General features: G+C 41.5%; 2 protein-coding genes across 4 annotated transcripts in view; both read right to left on the bottom strand.

The window, feature by feature from the left end:
* LOC311040375 (microtubule-associated protein 2-like) overlaps nt 1-5,597 on the bottom strand; it is an 83,495-nt gene extending 77,898 nt beyond the window's left edge. For both annotated transcript variants that reach the window (XM_084050622.1, XM_084050623.1), the window contains exon 1: nt 5,545-5,597. The gene's annotated coding sequence lies outside the window, so the exon portion shown is untranslated. The remainder of the gene's footprint in view (nt 1-5,544) is intronic.
* A 4,524-nt stretch (nt 5,598-10,121) lies between these two features.
* On the bottom strand, nt 10,122-21,996 carry acadl (acyl-CoA dehydrogenase long chain). 2 transcript variants are annotated; one of them, XM_084050773.1, is made up of 11 exons: nt 21,847-21,996; nt 19,068-19,244; nt 17,749-17,886; nt 16,544-16,708; nt 15,143-15,209; nt 14,085-14,249; nt 13,585-13,686; nt 12,396-12,509; nt 12,091-12,218; nt 11,523-11,609; nt 10,122-11,022 (listed from the first exon to the last, which is right to left on the bottom strand). In XM_084050773.1, exons 1-11 carry the CDS (start codon nt 21,933-21,935, stop codon nt 10,929-10,931), a joined length of 1,326 nt encoding a protein of 441 aa, XP_083906899.1. In that variant the 5' UTR covers nt 21,936-21,996; the 3' UTR covers nt 10,122-10,928. The 2 variants fall into 2 exon arrangements, with proteins under 2 accessions (XP_083906899.1, XP_083906900.1); XM_084050774.1 differs by lacking the exon at nt 12,396-12,509.
* Between the last annotated feature and the right edge of the window lie 3,967 nt (nt 21,997-25,963).

The raw sequence follows: 25,963 nt of genomic DNA, 5'->3' as shown, positions 1-25,963 counted from the left end.
AAGACACAGCAAGACACTGTCTTCTTCACAGTGTCCTTTATGGCACTGGTTGAGGGGGTTTCTTTCAAGGGGTCCCCAGCAAAATGAGGAACAGTTTAAACACATAAGCCTTGTTTTATTTTCCCGCTATTCGAAAGCAGACAATCTACAATAAGCTCACAACGCGTTGCATCGCGACGCTCTCGTGAGCTCTAATAGATCTGCTATTTTCGAATGATTTGGACAAATCTTGCCAAAATGTTGACGGATCTTCTCTTACGGTGGTCCCCTGGCACAAAATAAATGTGGGTCCACGGCCAAATACATATCAATTTGGAGGGCCTTGACATGAAAACGTTTAAGAACCACTGCTTTATGGATCTGTCAACGTGCTGAGGGAAAAGAACAGAACATCGGCTACACTTTACTGAGGCAGCCCACAGGCCTATTGGGAGTATATTCAAGTGCATTATGCATACAATACAATAAAATCAGAAAAGGGCATGCATTACAAATACAATACATTGTGAACCTTCCATGGCCATGTTGTTAACATCATTACTACACAGTTCTGCTGAGATTTTGTGTTGAGCGTATAATGGCATACTATGGTGTGCCATCGTAATAACAGAGTTGTCATGATTTAGACAGAACTTCTAATTAAATCTCCGAACGTGTTTGCGGGTTTTGGCTGTAAGTAGAGAGGGTGCGTCCTCCCCTCTGTACAGGGGCACGGTCTGTGAGGAATGGAACATGACACAAGCTGTCAGGACTGGTTTGGGAGACAGGTTGTTAGTGAGCCGTGCATGCATGGAACCTTGGCACCGCGATGTGCCCCGAGTTCCAACCCCGCCAACGGAGCACATCTCCATTAACATCCTCCTCCCTTTGTCAAAGTGTCCTTGAGCAAGATGCTGCACAGCGTGCTCACTCATCACAGGTTCCCTCTAGGCAGGGAGGGATGTCAGTGGAAAATGCCTCAACGGTAAATGTGCCATGGCGAGGGCTGGCACGCACTGTGGGCAAAACAATCAATGAAATATTGACTGTTTTCCTTCTACTTAGATTGGAAGGACGGTTAATGGTGGAGGGATACCAAAGGGAATACAGCAGTGATTTCTCAACCCTTTTAATTTCAAGGACCCCCACTTTGATACGGATCCCCATTTAATGTTTTTTTTTTTTTTTTTTTAATCTCTGGGACCCCAATCTAAGAAGATTTATATTGTCATTTGGTCCAGAATACCATTATATAGAGATAAAAGTGAAACTCTGATCCATTGTTGTAAGTTCTCTAGTTATACTGTGGATACTTGTACATGTAAAAATGGAAGTTTTCAATCATTTAGCTAGGGACTACCCGGGGGTCCCCCGACCCCATGTTGAGAACCACGGGCCTACAGGATGTAAAATGCAGGTTCTGGAATAGGTTAAACATAACTATTCCATGGTTGTTAAATGTTCCATGCTGTGAGTGTTTGCAGGTGGCATCAAGTCAGCGTTCAAATATTCTGTTCCTTCCTTTTTTTACGACTTGATTTCGCATCACTTCATTGCGCCTTTTAAACAAAACGAACAAAGACACCCTGTAAAAGGGACACGCAGCTACGCAGAAAAGGAGTTTCCTTTTAACGTGTGCCTGTGTTCCACATGCAGGTCAGTGTGCCGGCTGTGTGTGCCTCCAGATGATCGGGAATTAGATTAAGTTCATTCCACAGTTGAGACTTAATCACGTACCGCTGCGCTGCCAGCTCCCATTAAAGCACCTGTATCATAGAACCCGCCACAAAAGGGAAAAGGCAGCCGGATGCACCACGATGCATGCTGGGATGTCACCAACACCCTGTTGACATGCCACAGTGATCAGCTGCCTCGCTATGGCTAAATAACTGACATTATGTAAGGATGTACACATGCACACTTCAAAGTCTTTTGCAAAGACAAAACCGAGAACCATCGGTACACTAACTTGGTTCCATAATGCAATAAATGTCTAATAAGTTCACATACAGACATTCTTCAATCCAAACACTAATCCAATCCATTTCCATCCCGTAACACACACACACACACACACACACACACACACACACACACACACACACACACACACACACACACACACACACACACACACACACACACACACACACACACACACACACACACACACACACACACACACACACACACACACACACACACACACACACACACACACACACACGCCGCTCCCGCTCCTACCCCACCTCCGAGAATGACTGGCCAAGATGGCGTATCTAAATTTCACCAGAGCACAGAGTGGCTTTCGCGGTCGTTTCTCCCCGACAGCGCACCTAACCAGAACTGACGGTGGGAAATATACTTAACATTCCCACATGGTGCAATAGATGGATTGGGTTTCCTGCAGTACTTGGAACAGCACCCCTTCCCTTCCCACCCTTCCTCCTCCTCCCACCCCCCTCAAGTCAAGACACTGAAATTAATGTGAATTTGGTTATTCTAAGAAGATTCTAACCAAGGGTCCATTTGGTTCCATTTGTATACACTCTCCGCGTTGCAGACCTGTAAGGGTCCATTTGGAACCCCCTCAAAGACCCACTTTGAGAACCACAGACCTAATAGAATTAATAATAAAACATACTCCCCCACCTGCACGCACATTACACACACACCCATTGTATAGTGATTACGGTCATTTTCAATTACAGCGTCAAATTACAGTTACTCCAATCAGGTCTGATGGAGTCATGCTGTAAGACAGAGGGTTGACAATGACACATCTCTCTTCTCTCTGTGCTCCTAATGTACTTTGTCATAGTTAGTCCATTTGGTTCCACACATCTAAACCTAATCTGAGTCCAAGTAGGGAGAGATGTTGGACGTTGAAAGTAGTTTTCCAATCAGTGCTGGGCCTGGCAGCCATAGAGAATACTGTACATGTATAGCAATAATGTATAACGTATTGTCCCCTGTATGTACTCACTCTCACTCACTGTGAACCTCTGCAACTAAATTCTACATTTCACTATGACAAATTCCTTTTGATTTCATAAACCACTTGAACCCTATAGCGTCCCTATTCTGGGCGAAAATTCGGCAAAAATAGGCAATATACAAGCTCACAACGCCTCACATTGCGACACATTATGAGCATGTAGATCGGCTTCTACAAAGATATTTAGTGTAGAGGGAAAAAAGGAGGGTGCCTAGCATAGATCTGGGACTCCGGTCAACAAAGTATAATAGGGCTTAAGTGGTTAAACTTGCCAGCTAAGGCTATTCCGGTTTTTAAAGCTACATATTTCATGAAGAACATCACTGACCAAGACAGTGTTAGGATGCAAAACATTGAATGACAAAAATATCACTACTGAAGTAATTTATAAATTGTTCGTGACCAGAACCTCGCCTTAAGCCCCTTTTGGGTCGGGTCCCAAACACGCTGTTTGAGGAACACTGTGGATTGTATCACTGCAATAACACACCTGTATCAATAAACAAAGGCCGATAATGGATCTGCACAGCTAAATCCTGAGCGTTAGCTGGACCACATCATGAATGAACAATGATGAACTAATGATGAACAAAGCATGTTTCTGTTGCTGAAGCTTGGAGCCGATCCTTTTGGCAAAACTGGCACGAAAACCACACATGTGGTCTGAAACCCAGACTCAAAACTCACGGCAGCATCAGTGGGTATGTATGAAGGGCTGTTTTCTTTGACTTTCCTTGTCCATAGCCTGGGTGTTAAGAGATTCTCATTGGAATGCACTAATACAATCAATGGAGGAATGTGCTGTGTGTGTATTAATTCCTTTCTCCGGGCCAGCTTATGTCATTTTTGACCTCCCCCCCAAAAAAACTAGAATGTTTTCACATTTGGAAAGTCTACTATACTATAGTCTGAGCTTTCTATCACTGTGAGGCTGCGAGGCCATAAAGATTCAGCTTTCATCGGTCTACGCACTTCAAGCCCAGAGCAATTGGAAAGATGCACATTTTCATTTGTATCTAGGATTTGTATTTATTTATTTATTTTATGTTTGCTCCTAACAAGAACTGTATTTTCGGTAGCACTGATAAGATAAGATAAGATATACTATTGGTCCCCAGGGGGAATTCAAGTGTAATAGCAGCAGCAACAGCAGTAATGAAACACAGGGGAGGTACAAGAGTCAACAACCGAAACAAGATTATGCTAACTTATTATAATAATCCAATTTAACTGAGCAATACATATAAACCAGGGCAGGCTTTACCACGCCCACCCCAATCAGGCAATGCAAACCAATGGTTTTGACTTGAGACAAGAAGATGCCGGCATTAATAATGAATGTCATGTTTAATATTGCATGTATTTTTGACACAGCCCTGGACATTGCAACCTCAGCAATGCCATGGAAGGTTGAAGGCTTGCAATGTCATCAAGGGCATGCTGGTTATGACAGACAAACCAGACCAATCTATCTCAGTATGTCAAAAAATAGGCTACTCCCATTCAGACTCAGAAGAAGAACATGGGCTGCTAGACACAATGTCTGCATTGAACTCTTTAACCCCTTATTTTGGGCATGGCATCAGGTTATATAGGCAAATGTTTTGAAATATTTTGGAAAGAAACAATAGATTTTTTTAAATGTTAAAATATGGCTTTTAAGGGGTTAAATGGCCCAAAAATAGGCCACATGTGAATCTGAATATAGAAATGGGCGAGTTGATTTGATTAATGAAAATAATCAATGTGCATTTCTATGGAGCACGTCTCAAGCCCTATTCAGACAGCAGATCTACAAGCTCAGAGCTTGCTTTTTTCTTATTTTTTCGCCTTCACGCTCCGCACTATATAGAGCCGGTTTCAGTTGAGATTTTAGGCGTATTTTGTACTTCTTTGGCTATTCAAAAATAGCAGATCTACAAGCTCATGGCGCGTCACTAGCCGCGCTACGAGCTTGTAGATCTGCTATTTTTGGAAAACCATGAAAATGATGTGCTCCTCCGCACTATAATAGAGCCGGTTTCATTTCAGCACCAGGCAGGCGTGGACCAGAACAAAAGACACAGCCTTTTTCCTCCTCCTGCAGCTTCACCCATCTCTCTCTCTCTCTCACACACACACACACACACACACACACACACACACACACACACACACACACACACACACACACACACACACCTAACAAAATAGCTCGAATATTCCAAGACCAACCAAAAATGAATAATAAAAAAATAAAGGGCAAATGTTAATTCGTTGGAAACGTCTCTCGTTATAAAATCCATTCAATCCTACAGCATTATATCCCCCAATTCATGAACATACACAAACACATGACAATGTGCGCAGAGAAAACAGCGTTATAAGGATTCCAGTGGACAACAAGCTTTAAAAGTCTGCAGTGCAGTGCAGAAATGCCCTTTTCACAAACTTTAACAGAGATAAAAACCCACAAAAGCAAAACCACGCCATGCAAACATGTTCCTAATGCAGATATGTGAGGCGTAAAGGCTTCGCTTTACCAATGAATAATAATGATACGAAATAGAAAGATAAACGCGTCTTACCTGGTAGCCGAGCCGGTCAACTGAGCGACACTATAATACCCTGTGCGTGTGTGTGTGTGTGTGTGTGTGTGTGTGTGTGTGTGTGTGTGTGTGTGTTTGTGTGTGTGTATGTGTGCGAGTCACAATGAACGAGAGGTGCGGGTCCTATGGTCCCTCCCAGAGCCGTATAAGGAGAGAGTCTCCTTATACGGCTCTGGTGGGTCCCTCCCACTGCAAACGAAACTACCGTAAATACACGAGTATAGGCGCATGTGAGATTATTTCTGCTCAAACGCCATGCATGCTTGCACATGGCATCAAAGCAAAAATGGAATAAATGCAGAAACAAAGTGTCCACCAGACCACCAGCACCCTGTGTAGATATAATACAGGCAAAGAAAAGGCACAGGTGGACTGTGAACACGCACACACACACACACACACACACACACACACACACACACACACACACACACACACACACACACACACACACTGGTCAAAGCACAATTAATGCAGGCAGCAGGTGCCACCAAGGTCCAAATAGCCATCGTTTCCAAAAGGGCATTACCGGTATTTTTCATGGTTGTTGCCTTAGTGATGGACTCAAGTGCTTTGAGGCTAAAACACTGCAGTGATTCTGGCTACATGCAGTGCTGAGACACTGGGGTGTGGCTGTTGCTGTGGAGAGTAGAAGAGGAGATGAGGAGAGGAGAGGAGGGGAGAGGAGGAGAGGAGAGAGGGAACATACTGTAGGAAATGACAAGGGTGTGTGTGTGTGTAGCCAGGAAGGGAGGGATGGACGGAGTGGAAGGGAGGGGCTGGAAAGGAAGATGGCAAAAAGAAGGGAAAAGGGAAAGAAGAGAGGAGGGAAGATGGGTTTAACGGAGGGGAAGGGGAGTGGAGGGGAAAGGAGAGATTATGGGGTTTAGGACAATTAATATTTTTAATTTCAAGGACCCCCAGTTTCATATGCATTATAGGCCACAGACCCCCCCTCCCCTATTTGATCAAATGTTTTATCTCTGGGACCCCATATCTACACTGTAAAATCCTCAGTGTTAACTGAACTCTGACGGTGTACGAATTCATACACTGTCAGAGTTACAGACCTGTAAACGGGTCCATTTTGTCCACCCTGGTGGTCCCCGGACCCGATGTTGAGAAACAGTGTGGGTAGAAGAAGGCCTGATAAGAGAGCAGCAGCTGCACTCGCCTCCCCCAGGGGGCTGGGGAGGTTTGGGGTGGGGGGTGGGCAGCCTGTATACTCTGCACACGCCCTCTCTGTGCCCATGCCAGAAGCTGGCACCGTGCTGTTGTTGAGGAGGGGGCACACAGGATCAGACTGCCATGGCACCATGCCTCGTACCAGAGAGAACAGGCACAATTCAACACGCTGCATGCATGCGCAAAGAGACACATGGGCCCTGCAGGCATCTCGGGTGCATAATCTGTTAACGATAAATTAACCGCCGTTGCATGAAGCAACATATGGGAGAGCGAGCACACCCATGTGTTGATCAACTGAAATACACATGTGCAGATTTAATATCATGGAGCATTGTTTTGATTGTGATACCTACTGCTTATGCTGTGCATATAGATATCTGTCTTTGACACGTTTCTTTTTCAGTTCTCCTTGCTCTCAATCTCTGTCTCCCCCCCCCTTTTTTTCCTCTCCTGAAAACAAAATTGCACAATAAATAATTTCACCCTCTTCTTGACATCTGTAATCTTGTGATGTGACAATACAATGTAATCTGATTCTGTTTACTGTCTGTCGCAGTAATCAACCCAGGATTTACGGCTCGATGAGAGGCATTTGTTGTAGTCTGATCAGGAAGTTGCTTCCGCCGTCGGATTTCCAATTTTTGCATTGGGTTTGAATAATCTTAATAAATCAAGAAAATAAGCTCTGTAGCAAACAAAGTCTAATGGTATCCACATGTTTTGGTGATTAAGATAATCTCCACAAATCAAACACTTCTTATGACACAGAACTAATCATAAAAAAACCCAGAAGAGATACGGTGAGGGAACCTATTGTCAAGTTATCAACTACTAGGCTACTAGAAGGTTTCACTGTAGGACACTATTCAGATCAAGGGAAGGGAACTATCAACAACGCTATAGAACACTGGAAAGCAACAGGGTCTCTGGGTACAGATATCTACTCTTTACAGGAAAAGAGTGGAAAAAAGCCCCTAGGGCTTTTTGTGTTATCCTTTTAACAATCATTGTAGGGGAGAGTGAGGTAAAGTGAGACACCGGGTAAAGTGAGACACCCCCCTTATCACCTGACCACAACACCTGTGTGGTCATATGACCATTAGATTTTGAAGCCCCTCCCAGTTCCCACTTACCATGGAGGAGAGGACCTCATTGTGCTGTAGTAAGCATGTTTTTTTCACTAAAATATGTTTTTTGCATGTAAAAGTAATTTTTTGGGCTGTCAACATAATCAGCTGTTGTGTCAAAGAAAATTGATTCAGGTAGAAAAACTTATGTCATGCATGTTGATGAACTACAAACCTATACATCCATGTGATTCATGCTAATTGAAGATTAGCCAGAATTGCTAAAAGTGGTCCTTTTCACCAAAATGTGGCTGTGGGGTAAAGTGAGACAAATGGCTTGGGGTACAGTGGGAAACTGTCTCAAAGTTAAGTTTAGTACTTAAACATAGTTTAATCTAATATTGGTTTGATAATCCAATTGGTTTGATAATCTAATATTGGTTTGATTGGTTAAAACTGGTTTGTCTCGGTTGGGGTAAAGTGAGACACCTTCCAATTGTGTAGAGCAAAATGTGCTTAATGACCAATTGCCATGATTCTGTTACTAGTCTGACATTACAGTAGTTCTGGAATGTGTGGTTGTCAAGCTAGCTGTCGGTATTCTAACTGTTAGAACATGTGTTTTTATAGTAGTTTTAAACTGAAAAAGGTAAGTGGATCAGTTTACCCCATTGATTTTTCTGGTTTGTCTCGGTTTACCCCAGACCTGGGGTAAAGTGAGACACCTAAAAACTTTTTTTTAAACAATCATATTTTCACTGCCTTTTGTCTTGAATACATTCTGATAATTTCCGTTGTTAGGAAACATCCCAAATGTATGGGAAATGTGTACATTTTACTGATATATCATTTTAGCTCACCTAGAGGGGAGAAAATGTAAAAAATGTCTCACATTACCCCACTCTCCCCTACATGATTCTGTACTAATCGCAAACTGTTAATAAAGTATTCAATCAATCAAAAAACTCTCCATCGTATATGTTTCTGTTCACTGCTGAGCCGTTTTCCCCAGTTCATTTAGTGAGGTTTGGGACCACCGGGTTGAGTGGGGGGGTAATTGGCAAGGGCTTTTGTGTTGGGAGTAAAGCAGCTTAGCCTACACTGCTGGCGGGGATCAGAGAGGCCAAAGGATTTGGTGCCACACCTTGTCCAGGGTGGCTCTGGGATCATGCCATCACACCCTTCTGGGTGACCGGGTATGATGGGGATTTGAAGAACAGTAGTAATATATCGCAGTGGCTTTCAACTGCGGACCTAAGGAGCGATGGTTTTACATGTTGAACAGCTAATCAGGGATGAATGTAGACCTTAGGGCAGCGATTCTCAACCTTTTTCATTTCAAGGACCCCCAGGTGCATTAGGGTTAGGCCATGGCCCCCACATTTTATATGATTTTTTATCTCTTGGACCCCAATCTACACTGTAAAATCATGTTTAAAAAAAGTGTTAATTTAACTCACAATTTGACAGTGCACGAGTCCATTTGTATACTCTTTACAGTCCCCATTAGAGTCCACTTGATTCCTAACTATCAATCACTTAGCTGGGGACCCCTTGGAACCCCTCAGAACCAATGGTCTTGTAGGGGCTGGGGAGGGGGGGGGGGGGGGGGGGTGTAGGTTCAATTAGAGATCAATCAGAGATCTCATCAGTTACCACCAAATGAGACTGGGTAGTACTTCTGTAGTATGTAATGGCATCAAATGTATGTACTATGTATAAAGGGGAACTAAGTGGCCTTTAAGACCTGCAGAATATTCTTATGGCTTTATCCATGCATACACTGCCACCTACTGGTAGACAAAGGCAGTTACTGTAAGTAATGTGTACTGCACTGGATAACGTGTCACCTTATCGGTTAAAATAATAGTAAAACTAAATGAATAATGTGTACTGCACTAGATAACAGTGACACCTAGATGGCTAGGATAATAGTAACACATCAAACATAAGAGTCCTTTTTGCTGGACGATGCCCATGGTCTATATGGATTTAGCGTAGCTTGAAAGGTGCCAGCCATAGATATATCTACGGTGGCAGCATGACACCCCACATCAACCATAATTATTCTATCCACATTCACATGGTTGGTTTATGAGCTTTCAGCCCCCCCTGCAGGCAGCAGGACAACATAACATGTCAGGCTATGTACTGTATGCCAGGGAGAGTTTAGTCCAGTCCAAATGTATTTGCTGTATTTCTCCTGGCTTTTGAATCAATTCAAGACCTTATTTGCACTACAATGGGTTGTTAATTATTCTGTATGAAATTGTAAAAGGAAATAAATTATTCATAACAGGCCCATTTTAAATATTTATTGACATGATTCAATATTATTTAAAAAAACAAACAAACACGTTATCAAAGTTATAAACTAGAAAAATTGATTAGCGGCGGTTACTTTCAGTTCTCTGTCAGAGTGTTTATATGATCAAATGGACGGGATGGACACATAATTCATGTGCGTAAGCAAAAGGCTAAATTGATCAGACCAGTCAAACAAGATCTAGAGAAATATTCACAACAGCCAACTATTACTTTACAAAAATATACATCACTAAGCATATTAGCCCTTGGATTTTGTGTTGTTCTAAACAAGATAAGAACATTCTTAATATTTTCACCATCAAGGCTGATCATGTCTGGTTTCACCCACATGAATAAGAACCTTGACCTCTGATGGTAAATTCATTTGAAAGGGTTCCCTCCAAAATGCAATATACTGTAACTACCCCAAATTCACCCGACAACACCCCAGAAAGCCCTTACCTCATTACTCATAAGCTCACCAAGTTCTAATTTACAATTTAGGCATTTAGGAAGGCACTCTTACCCAGAGGCACTTAGAGTGCAAGATCAGAGTAAGTAGCATGAACCCTAGTCAACCAATTACTGGGTAAGTAGTCGAGGACTGCTAGGACTTAGTTAACCAGTAACGCAACAAGCTTTACTTTCATACCAGGAATAATATTATGTTATCTCAGATATGTCATTTTGAGAAAAAGAAAAACTCTACTGTCTTCCCAGTACGTCTATAGTTATTGATAAAGACCCGTGCAAAGCAACCCAATGCTCAGTGCTCCCTCCACCCTGGTAAAGCTCTGCCTCTCACTTCTGGCTGACGATGGTGCGAGCGATGAGCTCCTTCATGATCTCATTGGTGCCTCCGTAGATGGGCTGAATTCTGGAGTCCACAAACGCCCTGGGAGGGGCGGGGGAGGGACAGAGAGCGAGATAAGAGTTACATTAAGGGGTGTACATTATGGCGATGCAGAAGCTTAACCACCTAAGCTCTATCTACTTCATCGTAAGATAAATAGCAAAATTTGCCGATGTAGAAGCTCACAACGCATTACATCATGATGCATTGTGGGCTTGTAAATCTGCTATTTTCCAAAAACATTGGACAATTGTTGACAGTTTTTCACCATTTTCACCTATAATGACATGCTCAAAATAGGAATATCAGGTCGAAAGTGGTTAACATAACACAACTTGATATGGCATCACATAAAATGCAATTATTATGCAATTGCTCATATAGTAAATGAGCAGGTATAGCTGGCAACTGAATTTCCCCTACGGGATCAATAAAGATCTTATCTTATGATTTAGCTGTTATAGGGGTTGAACCTGTGATCTTATCACTGAAGCACCCTGCAGTAACCAATTCTAAGTACACCCAGGGTTTGTGCTACTCACCTGGCAATGGGGTATTCCCACATGTACCCCCAGCCTCCGTGGAGCTGCAGGCACTGTGTCGCCACTTTGTTCTGGAGGTCCGACGCCCTATAATATGAATGAACAACGTGGACATTAGCATACAGTATAGATGGTTTCATCCAAATGCTCTTGAGATGATGCAAAACCCTAGGAGACATCTGGTCGGCGTTAGCGTAAGAGCTAACTACAGTATGTTAGCTAGTTTTAACCAGTAAGCTAACAATGGAATAAGGGAGAGATAGTCCACAAGATCATTTTACAACCCCTTTACAAGGGTTAAGTATGATATTTTTCTCTCACCATAATAACTATAGGAAATTAAAGCTAGATAACTGACCAAAAACAAGGCAATTTTTCTGTTCTGGTGTCCAGGAAAGTTCATATGAACTGTGAACTATTGTTGTTTTCCATTTGAAACAGTCTACAGAGCAGATGGTGTGTTATGGAGAGTATGTTATATACTGTAGGTTCGTTACAACCAAAACAACCCCACACTCACGATCACAAAGCTAGGGCAGTCACAGTGCATTCAGAGGTGACTTCTCACCAGTACTTGGCCATGGAGGCCGTTGCGGAGTCCAGGCGCTTTTCAGCGTGAAGTTGAAGGCAGCTGTCTACGAAAGCCCGGCCCACGCAGATCTCTGTCTTCAGCTCTGCTAGCTTGTGCTGCACCGTCTGTTAGGATAGAATACGTTACCACTTTCAGTCATGTCTGTTAGCAAGCAAGAAATAACTACAAATCCTGAGTATCTCAATGAACTATTAAAGTGTGGTTAAGACACCAATACATCTTTGTGTGAACAAGTCTATTTGACTCGAGACAGGAAAAACACACAGCTGCTCTCCACAGACCTGTAAGTGAGCGATGGTCTTGCCGAAGGCCTTCCTCTGCATCACGTAATTTCTGGTCTCCTCAAACATGAACTCACTGCTGGCCATGGCCATGTCAGCGATCAGCAAGCGCTCCTACACAAATTGGCAATGAAATTGCGAATTGAGTGAACAGGCAAAAGGTAATTTTGTGACCAAACTCTTAGAAATACTCAAGATACAAATCAAAGCTCCGAGGTGTCAAGAAGATGAAGAGTTTTGAAGTTAAGTCCAGCGGAGCCAGACTACAACTAGCAGATGTACAACTACTTTCAACTGGTGCCAAAGAACTGAATTAATCCCTGATTAAACAGCTATACTATACTCTATGGTGAACATTTGTGAAAGTATGAGATAGTTATTAAACTTGCTCTGAATACAAACAAAACTTAGTTCATGATATTCACTAGGGCTAGAACCTCCAACTATGACAATTTAGCCATACCCTCTTCAAGTGGCTCTACAATTGAGAGGGTCTCAGAATACCGTACAAGTACTTAATTTTTAAAGCTATCAAAGGAATGCTCCCTGCTTATATTTGTGCTATGTTGGATCAGAACCCTAGTCCCTGTGACTTCCTGTGACTTCCTGACGCTCAAGGTTCCATTTGCTCATACAGAGCTAGGCAAGGTAGCATTCTCTGTTAGTGCTCCATCTGCTTGGAATGAGCTCCAGAAGTCCGTAAAATCAGATCGCTGCCTTCCTTGGGTCAATATAGGGCAATGGTTTCCAACACTTTTGTTCCAGACTGTAACTGCTTTAATTAATTTTCTAGCGTATCTGTTTTAGCTCTTTGATTTTTTTTTTGTATTCTCTGTCTTCTGATTATATTTTACTATATTTAATATGATGTATATAAATGTATATCCCTGTTGATATTATTGTGTTCTGTATCTCGGCTACATTGAAAATGAGGGCCTGCCCCTCAACTGTATTCCGAGTTGAAATAAAGGTTATGATGATGAAACATTTTATTTGGCACAAGTGAAAGTAAAAACATTTTACAGAGTGATAAGAGTGAAAACACGTGGAATAGAGGCCCTTTTGAACGAACATGAATACATGTGTGCCTCGACATTCTGACTTCTTGGTGTGCCTTTGGTGTGCCTTGGGCACAAACAGTTTGAAAATCATTGGTCTATTTTCAGTTGTTTCTCCACATGGCTCCTACCTGAGGCAGCTCATTCATGAGGTAGTAGAAGCCCTTGTTGACTTGACCCAGGAGGGCGCTGGCCGGGAGACGCACGTCCTCGAAGAACAGCTCTGCTGTGTCCTGATGGAAAAGACGGGACATAGTGATAGGGCTGCAATTAACAAAAATAAACTTAAACTATCCATTCTTTTCTTAGTGACTATACTGTCAATTACTTTTTCGATTGATCGAATAATCAAGGATCATTTTTTATTTAAAAAAATGTATATCAATGCTACTGTTTTCTGTTGGTAAATAACAGCATTCACCTCGGGTCCCAGGAGTGAATGAGCTACTGATTAGATTACCAAGAACGAAAAAAATTGTAATATTCAGAGAGCTTGGGACTGGAGTTGAGAACTACTATTTTAAACCAATTTGTAATTACTGTAATTTTGTGTTTTGTATGTAAAGCACTTATTAAAGTGCTAAAAAGAATAGGAATGCTAGGGGTTAAAGCCATGCAGTGAAGTGAGTACCTGGGCTTTCAGGCCGATCTTCTCCAGCTTGCGTCCTTTGTGGTAGCCCTTCATGCCAGTCTCCACCAGGAAGAGACTAATGCCATGGGCCGCTGTCTTCGCCTCCCGGTTGGTCACGGTCACGACGATGCACAAGTCACTCATCCAACCGTTGGTGATAAACACCTACAGATAAAATACACGGTATATTAGGTAAGGTAAAGTACATTTTACTTATAAAGCGCCTTTCAAAACAAGGTGGTACAGTATACAATTAAAATATCCTAACATGAATATAAAAACAGAAATAGCATTAAAATAGGAAGCTAAAAACTGAAAAACAGGATAACAGCCAATAACAGCCATTAAAAACTGTAGAGACGGACACAATACAAGACAAAACGCTTGTGAGATAAATATGTTTTTAGCAGCATTTTACAGGAATCAGCTGCCTGGGTTTTTTATTGCCAAGGGAAGGTGGTTACATAGAGTGGGGGCTACAACGGCTAAGGCTGGGTGACCCTTACGATGCATTGTTTGCCTTTTGCCAAATCTCTGCATTGTAGATACTTGTCTGGAAAATCACTATTTTCAGCTCAACAAAAACAGTATATTAAACCTATTATTATTACCTCATTTAATGTCATCGTATTTGCTATATTCATCGTGGAGTTGAACTGTATTTGATTAAAGGCAGAACTATTAATATATGCATGAACCACATGAGTCTTAGCCTCCCTTTTCTGGACATGTCATAATAGGAAAACATTCAGCGAAAATAGCCGATGTACAAGCTCACAAAGCACTGTGTTGTGAGCTTGTATTTCGGCTATTTTTGACAAAGAGATTTGGTGTAGAAGGACAAAAGGAGGAGGCCAAGTATAGACACCTGGGGGACCCAGGATAGAAGTTTAATTATGTCCAGTTAGTGTAGTCCAGTAGTGTAAGTCAAACAATCTATTTGACATACAATGAACAACAGTATATAGGGTTTAAGTGTCTTGCAGGGTAGAGAGCGTATAACTAGCTATGGTCTGAACCTGTGAGAGTCAGAAAGGTGTTGTTAGAGTTAGGTTTACCTTGTTGCCATTGAGGATCCAGTCACTACCATCTTGCTTGGCATAGGTCCTCACACCTTGAAGGTCACTGAGTGGGTCAAAAGAAGAGATTAACCTCATAGATTAACCACATTAACCCTAGCCTTCCTATACTGGGCATGTCATAACAGGCAAACATTTGGTCAAAATAGGCAAACATTCGGTGAAAAAATCAAATGTACAAGCTCACAAGATGTGAGCTCAGCATTACTGTAGATAAAACTCACAGCACCATTAAAAGCCCTCTTCAAGATGAAATGCTGCACTTGTGCGGTTAGTTGCCTATACTTAGAAACTCCAAAGTCTTACAGTGTCTTTCCACAGCATTTAAACATGAATGGCAGTGTATTGTGTTTTAAATATATACGATGAGATGTTCCAAATATACACCGCATAATGCTATGTATGTAGCATTTGTTGAAGACGGGGGCAATCTCTGCTAATGGCTAGAAGTCAAAATTAGACTGATATGGATCTTTAAAGCTGAGAAATGTGCAAGAACAATATTAGCTCTGGTTATTAAAAACACAGAGCTGTGTTAGAAAGGTTGAGGGAAAGGTTGAGGGAAACAAAACTCATATGAAATTGTCTGAACTCTTTAGAACTTAGTTAACCCTATGGTATGACTTTTTATTTTCTTGAGGGAAAAGATCTTTCACCCCATTTTAGCTTGGGGGTCCCTGATAATATATCAAGATTGATCCCACTCCTCCAGATAACATTAATTCAATAAAAGGACTCAGTCGGCATAAACCACCACCATGAACCAAATGGAAGAAACCACCATAAACAGACACCGACTGGCTGCACTTCACCTATCCACCTGTGCCGAGCTCTCATTTTGGGCATGACAGCCACCAACAGCCACCTTAGACTGGCCCGGAAGCCAGTCTAATCACCTTAGACAAAGTATATCACCTTAGACAAATAACAAAAGTAGTCTTAACTGCACAATGTTGCCCTGAGGCAACTAAAAAGAAAAGAAACCTGTTTTAGTTTATAAATAAAACAAATAAGTCAAACATCATATTTCTTTACATACACATGCATATATTTTTATATGCATATACTGTACAGTTTCAAGGAAAATATATTCTTTCCCACAATTTCAGCCACCCATCTTTAACCCATTAAGACCGGGACCGCATCTCAAAATATGTTGTTCGCCCCCCCAGAAACAAAGATTTGAGTTTCGCTTTTAAAAAATATATTATTCAAAGATTTGCACAAATGTTCACAATCTTTCTAAAATAGCAGATCTACAAGCTCGTAGCGCGGCACCGAGTAGATCTGCTATTTTTTTTTTTATAGCCAAAGAAATCTAAAAACGACACAGATCCTTTCCCGGTCTGAAAGGGTTAAGACGGCTTGTGAATCGCTCACCTGCCCGCCCCCGGTTCCGTCATCGCAATGGCACTGATGCATTTCCCAGCAGTCATTTGGGGGATGAAGCGCTCGATCTGTTCCTTGGAGCCGTAGTTGCTGATGTAGGGCATGCAGATCTCAGAGTGGAGGGCGAACCCTGGGCCAGAGCAGTTAGAATACATCCTGGAACACAACAAATACGTTCCTATGAGTCGACGCTGAAGGAACAATTTGGAAAACAAATCGTCCCTGTCGGACAGAAACCATGTTTCATAATTCATCATTTTATGTTTGTCTTCATACATTAATGCTGTATATTCTAATTTGTCGTATGACAAATGTCATGCAAAAATAGCCGATCTACAACCTTACGTGAGCTTGTCGGTCGGCTATTTCGGCTATTATGAAAGAAGAAAACAATTTTTTGCCTATAATGACATGCCCAAAATAGGGACGCCAGGTTGAAAGTCTGTTTATTTTTGAGCCGAAGAAATAAAGCCTGGGTACCGAGGCTAGTTTGTGACTAAACTACTGTACATTTGGATCCATTGGAACACAGGGTATTTTTTCCAATTCCTGAAAAGTAATTGTTTTCGACATACACAGTTTCCACCCAAGAGCGATTAAATATTCCCATAAGCCTCATCTGAAAAAAAACTGTCAACTAAAACCTTCACACTGCAGTTCATCAATGAAACAGTACAGTAAATATTCTCAACTGGTGGGTGGGACCCAAGAGTGGGTTGCAAGATGTTCTGGCAGAGTCATGGACAAAGACCCATCTTTAATTCAGGAATGCCAAATGATTTATGGTACAACTCTGCACACGTGTTGACATTAATTCATTGTGAAATGGTTGTAGGTACATTTATTGTGCAATAGATATACACTTACACATAGTCATACACATAATGACTATCCCTGTCACCACTTGTAGATCAGCTATATTTCAACAGATGAATTTAGACAGATAAGTGGAAACTGCCTGCTTATTTGCTTATGCAATATAATTGCGACTATCCCAAATAATTGCGATCAGACGATTATGTAATCATTGTGACTGGCCTACACATATTGAGTCACTGACAGCCGGAGTCAAATTCCTTGTTATGTGCGACAGCATACTTGGCCAAAGCCTGATTCTGATTTATTAGGACAATATCGGCACAGTCACCTCTAAAACTCATGTACAAAATGTGAAACCAGTAGAGAGAGTCACTCACTGCTCCTCCCACACCACAGCAGCAGCCAGCAGGTCCCCTCCGATGCCACCATGCTCCTCGGGGGTCAGTACTCCCAGCAGACCTTGCTCCCCAGCCTTCTCCCATATCTCTCTGCTCACCTGGCCTGCCTTCTCCCACCTGGGATGGAGGCGAAAGGGTTAGGATTATTTTTCAGGACCACGACCTCGAGAGGCAGGCTGTAATTGTCTCCGCCAGGCCGAAGGCATGGTGGAGAGTATGTTTTACCCTCCGTCCGTCCGTCCGTCCGTCCGTCCGTGTGTGTGTGTGTCCGTCCGTCTGTGAACACCTAATCTCCGGCACCATTGGCTAAGCTTCGCAGGACGTACTGTGACAACACAACCTCTATTACAACTTCCTGACCTGGCGGAGACCTGTGCTCCGAGGAGCACATTTTCTAGTTGTCTCCGCCAGGCCGAAGGCATGGAGGAGAGTATGTTTTACCCTCCGTTGTTTTTATTTTCTTTTGCGATAACTTCTGGGATGTACTTTGTGGATAATAAAATACATTTCTGATCTTCTAACATCTTTATGTCTTATGTCAAATAATTAAAGATAGGGTAAGTGATATTTGTTTTGATTTTTTTTGTTAAAAGGTTAAAGTACTATATTCTGATAGTAATCATTGCTACAGAGCGTTTGTTCGGTCACAGGGGTCTCTCCAGCTCTTTAGTAAACAGAATATAGTACATTTTCAGGTAAGCCAATCAGGAGAGAGCACTGAAAATGCATTTTGTTTAATAAAGAGCTGGAGAGACATAAAGACTCTAATAGCAATGAGTACTATCAGAATATAGAGCTATTTAACACCTATTTTAACAAAAGTAAATCACCTACCTTTAACTGGTTTAATCAATACAATTGTGTCCAGGTAGCTCAGTCAGAAGAGCAACCGCCGTTAGACCACAAGGCACTGGGTTCGATCTCAGGCACTGCCAACTCAGTGTATGAATAGCATGGCTTGGGTAACTAAGTTAGTACTGGGAGCTGATGGTAGGCGTTGCGCTCTTCCTCAGCAATCCATCTCCCAGGGGTCTAGCCCAGAGCACTGAAAAGCCGCTCGTTCTCGTCCGACACCAACAATAAGCTCTGAACTACTTACTTACTTGATCGATAAAATATTTGAGTTCTCAATACTGGAATCCAGTTTTAAAGCAGAAAGATTTGTCGTTTACAAAAAAAGAAAATAAATCTATATTGCCACGTATTGATTTTTACCCAGCAAGCCATATCTCTATTCATAACTGTCTGCAGTTACAAATGGGTGTTCATGCATCAAGCAGTGGTTCTACAGTACGTACTCCCTGTGGTGAGGAACCACCTCCTCCTGCCAGAACCTACGGACACTCTGTCTGAACAGGTCATGGTCCTCGGTGAAGAGCCGGCGCGTCCCGATGTCCATCAGGGACTTGGCGCTGGAGGTCTCTGGACGTGGACGGCCGGCGTCTCCATGCTCCTGGGCCTGGGTGTGCTGCAGTCTGGGGCAAAGGAAAGAAAAAAATCATTATTCCTCATTAATCTTGCGGAAGGTGAAACTAATGATTTCCACCCGGCATTACACAAAACCATCCATTATTTATCTGCCTGTTTTAGCATTTTTGATACAGGTTGAACAAAGAGACTTAAGGTGGCAATACACTACAAGATAATCTTAATATAAACGATTTTTAAATCTAGGCTGGGGTAGACACGCCCCCCGGATACTCGGGAGGGTCGTTTTTTAGCCCGATTATCTCGTAGTGCAGGGGTTCCCAAAGTAGGGGTCGCGACCCTACTTGGGGTCGCGGGAGACTGACGTGGGGTCGCGAAATTATTTTGGGTCATTAAAAAAAAAAAAAAAAAAACCTTTTTTTTTTTTTTTTTACTTTTTATTCAACAGAATGGATGAAATGCCATCTAAAATTATCACAAATGGTACATTTTACCATTTTAACACATTACAAATGCGCACCGAACGTGCAAGTTTATGTGCATAAATGACCTCCAGGTTTAGGTGGGGTCGCGAGTCAATTTCCGCCTTATTTTGGGGTCCCGGGCTGAAAAGTTTGGGAACCCATGTCGTAGTGTATGGCCACCTTTACTCTTGCAAACTAATCCCAACAACACAGAACCCATTACACATTTCTATTGGTTTGCACTGGTTTTGTAATGGTCTATAATGGTTTCTAATGGTGTGTTGTGTTTTCCTGATGGTTTGATATCACAAAGTAAAGGCTCGTAATGCCTTTACAGCTGAGCTGTGCCTGATTCTAGAGCTGCTTCTCAGCCATTAAAAGGGTCTAGAGATAGAATGTACATCCTTTTAATGGCTCTCCAATTATGACATTTAAATGCCTCCCACAGGAGTCTAGTGGTCGCTAATGGTGATGTGATTGTAACAGGATGTGCTTTAATGGTGGACTATTATATTCAAATCATCTGTACTGCAAGTCACTGCAAATTGAAGGTATTCATGTTACTCATTTATAGAACTGAACCGTCTCTGCAGCACCCCACAGAAATGTGGGGTGCTGCAGAACCATGGTTCAAAATGTGGGGTGCTGCAGCACCATGGTTCTAAATGTGGGGTGCTGCAGGGACCCCCGGCGGAGGTCCATAGGTTTCCCCTGCTAAATGATTGATAGCTCATCTTCACCATTATGTACTGTAAATATAACTACAGAACATACTACAACAGTGTCTATTATTTTGATCAGAGTTTCACACCAGATTGGCTCTAAGAAGGGGTTAAATTCGTTCGCCTGCTGCTATGCCACAAAAATGTGGAACGCCCTACCAACAGTCGTAAAGGAGTGTAAATCTCTACTCTCCTTCAAAACCGCTCTAAAAGAGCACTTACAGGTGGCTGCAATTCAAAACTGGCCCCTGTAAAAGTCAAAACCTAGCCCCCCCTCGAACCGTTTACTGTACATATTTTATTTTTATTTTATTTTTCAAACTGTTTATATGACGTTTTGCATAGTAGTGTATATTTGTCTGTCATTAATGTTTCGATGAATTGAGTACAAAGGACCCCAAATATGTAAACAAGCCATAGGCTTTATTGGGTTTAAAATCCTCTTAGCAGACCTTGTATTTAACTGTACTTTCCTGTGTTTTTTTTTTTGCAAACTGCTAATAAAGTATTCAATCAATCAATCAACCTACCATGTCTAACAATACAAATGTCCTTAGATTCCTAAATTGGGGTCCCAGAGATCAAAATGTTATTAAATGGCCTATATGCATATCAAACTGAGGGTCATTTAGATTAAAAGGTTTGAGAACCACTGATCTAAACATGGTATAGTGTCATGTAACAGTCAGGTGTTCAAAGTGTGCCAAAGGTTGCAATCTAGCCTCATACAAGACTGACAGTCTTGGATGATTTTCAACATAATGTTTGCACTTTCTACATTTACGGCACGTACATCTACATAAACGTTCAAATTTCAAATGTAAAGTGCTTACCTCATGGCCACGGATGTTACAATTATGCACGGGCCCTCGGAAGTACCCGTATCTTCCAAATTGTTCAATAAAAAGCATTTTAATCCGATCAGCATCCATGTTTTGTCATAGTTATAATGTATCCAGAGTGCAGTACACCTCCCAACCGATAGGGTCGCGTGGTTGAAAGCACACGGAGAAAATGGGCACCGATCGGATTAAAATGCTTTTTATTAAACAATATGGACGATACGGGTACTTCTGAGGGCCCGTATATAATTGCAACATCCGTGGCCATGGGGTAAACACTTTATATTTGGCATCTGAACGTTTATGTGGATGTACGGGCCATAAAGGGAGAAAGTGCAAACACTATTGTGAAGATCATCCATGACTGACGGTCATGTATCAGGGCTAACAGTTGTGATCATGACCCAGTTCTGAGGACACAAGTCCATACAAGAAAAACTAAGTCAGTTTGTTTGAATACAACTTTAAATCAGAGTATAATCGCATATTAATGATTAACTGATCGCAAACTAGGACCATAATAACGTTGCACGTTTCCCCAACAACACACATATCCCAAAATGAAAGCAAAAAAGGTAACCGTTAAAAAACAAAATAATTAAAAAATGATTGTACACGTACCTTGCTATCGCTGCAGAGATCGATGGCCCGTTGCGGGATGTGTTTTGCAGTCCAGTTAAGCATGTTTTAACAACTTTATTAATAAACATGTTTATATTGTCTCTTCGGTGCTAAACGCGTCCACTGGTCAAAACAAACACTTTATGACTCTTCTTCTTCTGCACATTCACTCTCCATAGAACTACTGGAGTTACTGGGCTTTGACGCCATCTAGTGGTTCTAATTCTGAATCACCCTGAACACTGCAAAGACAGAGGAGGTACTCTGCCAGTGGAACTCCCCCCTCCAACTTAATTCAGCCCACAACCTTGTCTTCATCTAACCAGTGGTCGTGGAAAGTAACTAAGTTAATACTTAGTACTTCATTTACTTAAGTACTGTACTTAAGTACAATTTTGAGGTATTTGTACTTTACTTGAGTATTTCCAATTTCCAATACTTTTACTTCATCTCAGAGGCAAATATAGTTAAACTATATAAACTTTAGTTACTAGTTACTTTTCAGATATAAATTATTACATTATGAAACATACATTAACCACTTTAGCCTTGTTTTATACATAGGCTATTTGAAAATAGCCAATCTACAAGCTCACAATGTGTCGCATGTCTCATTATGCAGCACAAACAGTCAAACAAAGAAACCGGACAATTATTTTACACAAACAGCCAGACAGAAAATGTGCTTGTGCTTTATGAAACTTTATGTCTTTTGAAGAAATATCTATCTATTTTAAGGGATCATTTCCTCAAGGCACACTCAGTGAGCACACCACACCACACACTGTTATTTTTATTTATTTTTATTAACAGCTGATTACATTAAATATATTCACATGATCACATCCACTCTCTTCAGAGACAGACATGCAATCTTTCCAGCTCTTATCATGTAGCACATGTTGGAGTTCTCAGATGGTCCTTGTCCTGCTTGGGCAGTAACTTTCCACTGTGTACAATGATGTGGCCAATGTTAGTTTGTAAGGTGGGTGAGTACAGTATATAAGGCAGCTGCAAAATCTCTACAGTGACTCAGATTCAGAATGAAGGGTTGTGGTGGTTTGGTCTTGTTGCTGTTCTGTTTGTCTGATGCCGGGGCTCAGGGAGAGAGTGGATGGGTCAAGGGAAGAGAGAACAATGTTGAAGGTACCCTCGCAGCACCGGATCTTTGGACAGAGCTGAAGGAACTGAGGGACATGGTGGTAGAACAGAGAGAGAGGCTGAGGAACATGGAGGCCAGGGTGACAGATAGTGAGGGAGAGGTCAAGGAGCAGAAGAAGTTAGTGACCTTTCTTCGGCTGGAGCTGAGCGTCACCAAAAAAGAGATGGCAGGAATGGCAAAAGAAAGCGCAGGTAGGGTTGGTCAAGACATGCGTGTTGTGTGAAACATGATTTAACTTCTTTCAACCTGGCGTCCCTATTTTGGGCATGTCATTATAAGTGACAATTCCCCCAAACTTCCCCCCAAAAAATGCAAGCATTTCTAAACTTTATCAAAAAGAGTCAAAATATCAGATTTACAAGTTCACAATATGTCGCAACATGAGCTTGTAGATCAGCTATTTTCGCAATTCGACACCATCGTACAACAAAGTATAAAATAGGGATTAAGTGGTTAAGAATGGAGCTTGAAGAAGTTGTAATGGCACAGGCTGAAATATGTTAAAACATGTTTAATAGCTTAATATACTGTGCTATCTTTCAGAAATGGCTGCCAAATTGAGTGCCTGTCAAAATCAAGTGGACGACTTAAAGAAAGAAAGTGAAGGTAATTTGAACATGTTCATTGAATGCAGGTATGAGGGCCGGGCAGTGTTGGAAAAATAACTTACGTTGGTGTTAATTACTTCAACTGAACGCAGAGGATACTGTTTTGATCATGTACTGTAGTGTGATTTACTGTATATTTGATCCATATAATTAACATGGTAAAGCTTACACACTCTATTGACACTGCGTAAAATGTCAATGAAAGATTACCTTAATGCTAATGTGTTGATTTCCAGCCCACCTTGCAAAGCTGACCACCGTAGAAACGAGGCTTACTGCAAGTGAGGACCAAGTGGAGGAATTAAAGACACAGATTACAGGTATTAAAATGAAGACTATACATGTATACATAATACATGTTGAAAATGGGTGAAGGCGTACTTTCAGTGCAGATTTGAATGCTCTAGCCCCCTCCTGTATCTCAGAATGCCTGTCCCACTCTTACTGAACTTAGTGAACTAGGATCCTACAAGGCTTATTGAATATCTACAAACTCAGTCATAAGAGCACCGCTAAAGGGTGTACTGTAGTGACTGTTGATGTAGTTTTACTACGTTGTCTTGCTGATGCTAACAGTTGAAGATGTAAGTTTCTATACTGCAAGACAACATATTTCATATATTTGGTTTATGTATTGGTTTAATTATATACACTATGCTAATAGTTATTAATAAAATTACAAATTGATCATGTTCCTGTGTTGACAGACAAACCAAAAGTGGCCTTCTCTGTTGGTTTGACTGATTCTGGACAAGTTGGACCATTTGGTTCTCATACCACTCTGCTCTACAACAAGGTCTTCACTAACATCGGCAAGGCATACGATCCAACAACAGGTGATTAAGTATAGCAATAAACTGTGTTAGGCAGGGTGGAATAAGATAACGTTATTGTAATTTGTTTGTTTGTTTGTTACCATGATCGAATAATTACATTTAAGTTGAAACCACTGCCTTCTTTACCACAATATGGTAGGATGGTTTCACACACCACTGTATTCAATGTATTACGATGATTTTGTGTATGTGTGTGTGTGTGTGTGTGTGTGTGTGTGTGTGTGTGTGTGTGTGTGTGTGTGTGTGTGTGTGTGTGTGTGTGTGTGTGTGTGTGTGTGTGGCTGCGTTTTCTCTCATTCTGTAGGTGTCTTTACAGTGCCACTGAGAGGAGCCTATTACTTCAGATTTACTGCAGCTCACAATTTTCAACCACATTCAGTACATGTCTACATGTATATAAATGAGCGGTTACTCTTTAATAACTATGGAGTCAATTTTGATGGATATTATTTTGCATACATATCTAATGGAATCATCATAGAGCTGGAGGAGGGAGACAAAGTTTACATACGTATACCTGGTGGGAACAGGCTATATGATAATTCGGGCAACCACAATATGTTCAGTGGTTTTCTGGTTTATCCAATGTAACACTGCTTTTGGTACAATTGCTTTAACCACTTACTCCCTATTATATATTGAATTTGGCGTGTGATAGTGTGGCACGAAAACAGCTTATCTACAAGTTCATGACGTGATGCATTGTGAGCTTGTAGATAGGCAATTCTTTCTTCTTTTTTTCTTTTTTGAAAAGAGCAAACAACAACTCACTGAACACTTGAGATTGCATCAATGTGTAATGTATGTTTGCTCATAATCCCTGCTTATGCTTCCTTGACCAGCCCTGGTCAAAAGAGATGTGACCAGGGCTGGTTAAATAAAGGAGAAATAAATAAATAAAAACTCACAACATGCCTATTGTTTCAAGGACAATATTCCAAATAATAGACAGTCTATACCAGCAGGGGGAGCCTCACTCACATAATCTAGGTTACATACAGGAGTCTACATCTTCCTCAGGAGAAGGATTTTGTCTGTTACCACCTCTCTGAGGCTTAAGTATGAACTGTCTCAATTATTAAACCAATTTGCCTTATTAGTTAATATTCACTACTTTAAAGAATTCAGCATCCAGTTATGTAATCTTGTCTTGAGCACGCTGTATCGCATTTTCTAGCTACACATTGTTCCGATTTCTTTTGTGCATACAGTCTGTCAATGTGTATCATTATTAGTGTCGATCGCTGGGAGATGTTCCAATTGAATACACAAGGTTTTTGAAGACTTCTGAAAATCCCTTTCCTTTCACCAGTCACCACTGAAGATTTGTGACTCCTTACCTCTCTAGCAATTGGGCACTCAGAGCAACATATCCCATTTATTTCACACACTGCACTCATACGCACAGCACAACACACACCTGTTCCTTATTGTCTCTAATCATATCCCCCCCTACTTTCTTAAAGAGCCCATGGTGAATGGGCGCCCTATGATTACGCCCCAAGACAGTC

The sequence above is a fragment of the Gymnoscopelus microlampas genome (genome assembly GCF_963454915.1).
Source record: "Gymnoscopelus microlampas genome assembly, chromosome: 24".
NCBI lineage: Eukaryota > Metazoa > Chordata > Actinopteri > Myctophiformes > Myctophidae > Gymnoscopelus > Gymnoscopelus microlampas.
Note: the sequence above shows the minus strand (reverse complement) of the source record. Positions and strands in the feature narration are given on the sequence as shown.

Coding starts and splice junctions, on each gene's coding strand:
- acadl (XM_084050773.1), bottom strand. CDS start 21,935: ATGTTTATTAATAAAGTTGTTAAAACATGCTTAACTGGACTGCAAAAC. Junction 17,887..19,067: donor GTGGTTCCTCACCACAGGGA/GTACGTACTGTA, acceptor CCTCCATCCCAG/GTGGGAGAAGGCAGGCCAGG. Junction 13,687..14,084: donor AGATCGGCCTGAAAGCCCAG/GTACTCACTTCA, acceptor CTTTTCCATCAG/GACACAGCAGAGCTGTTCTT.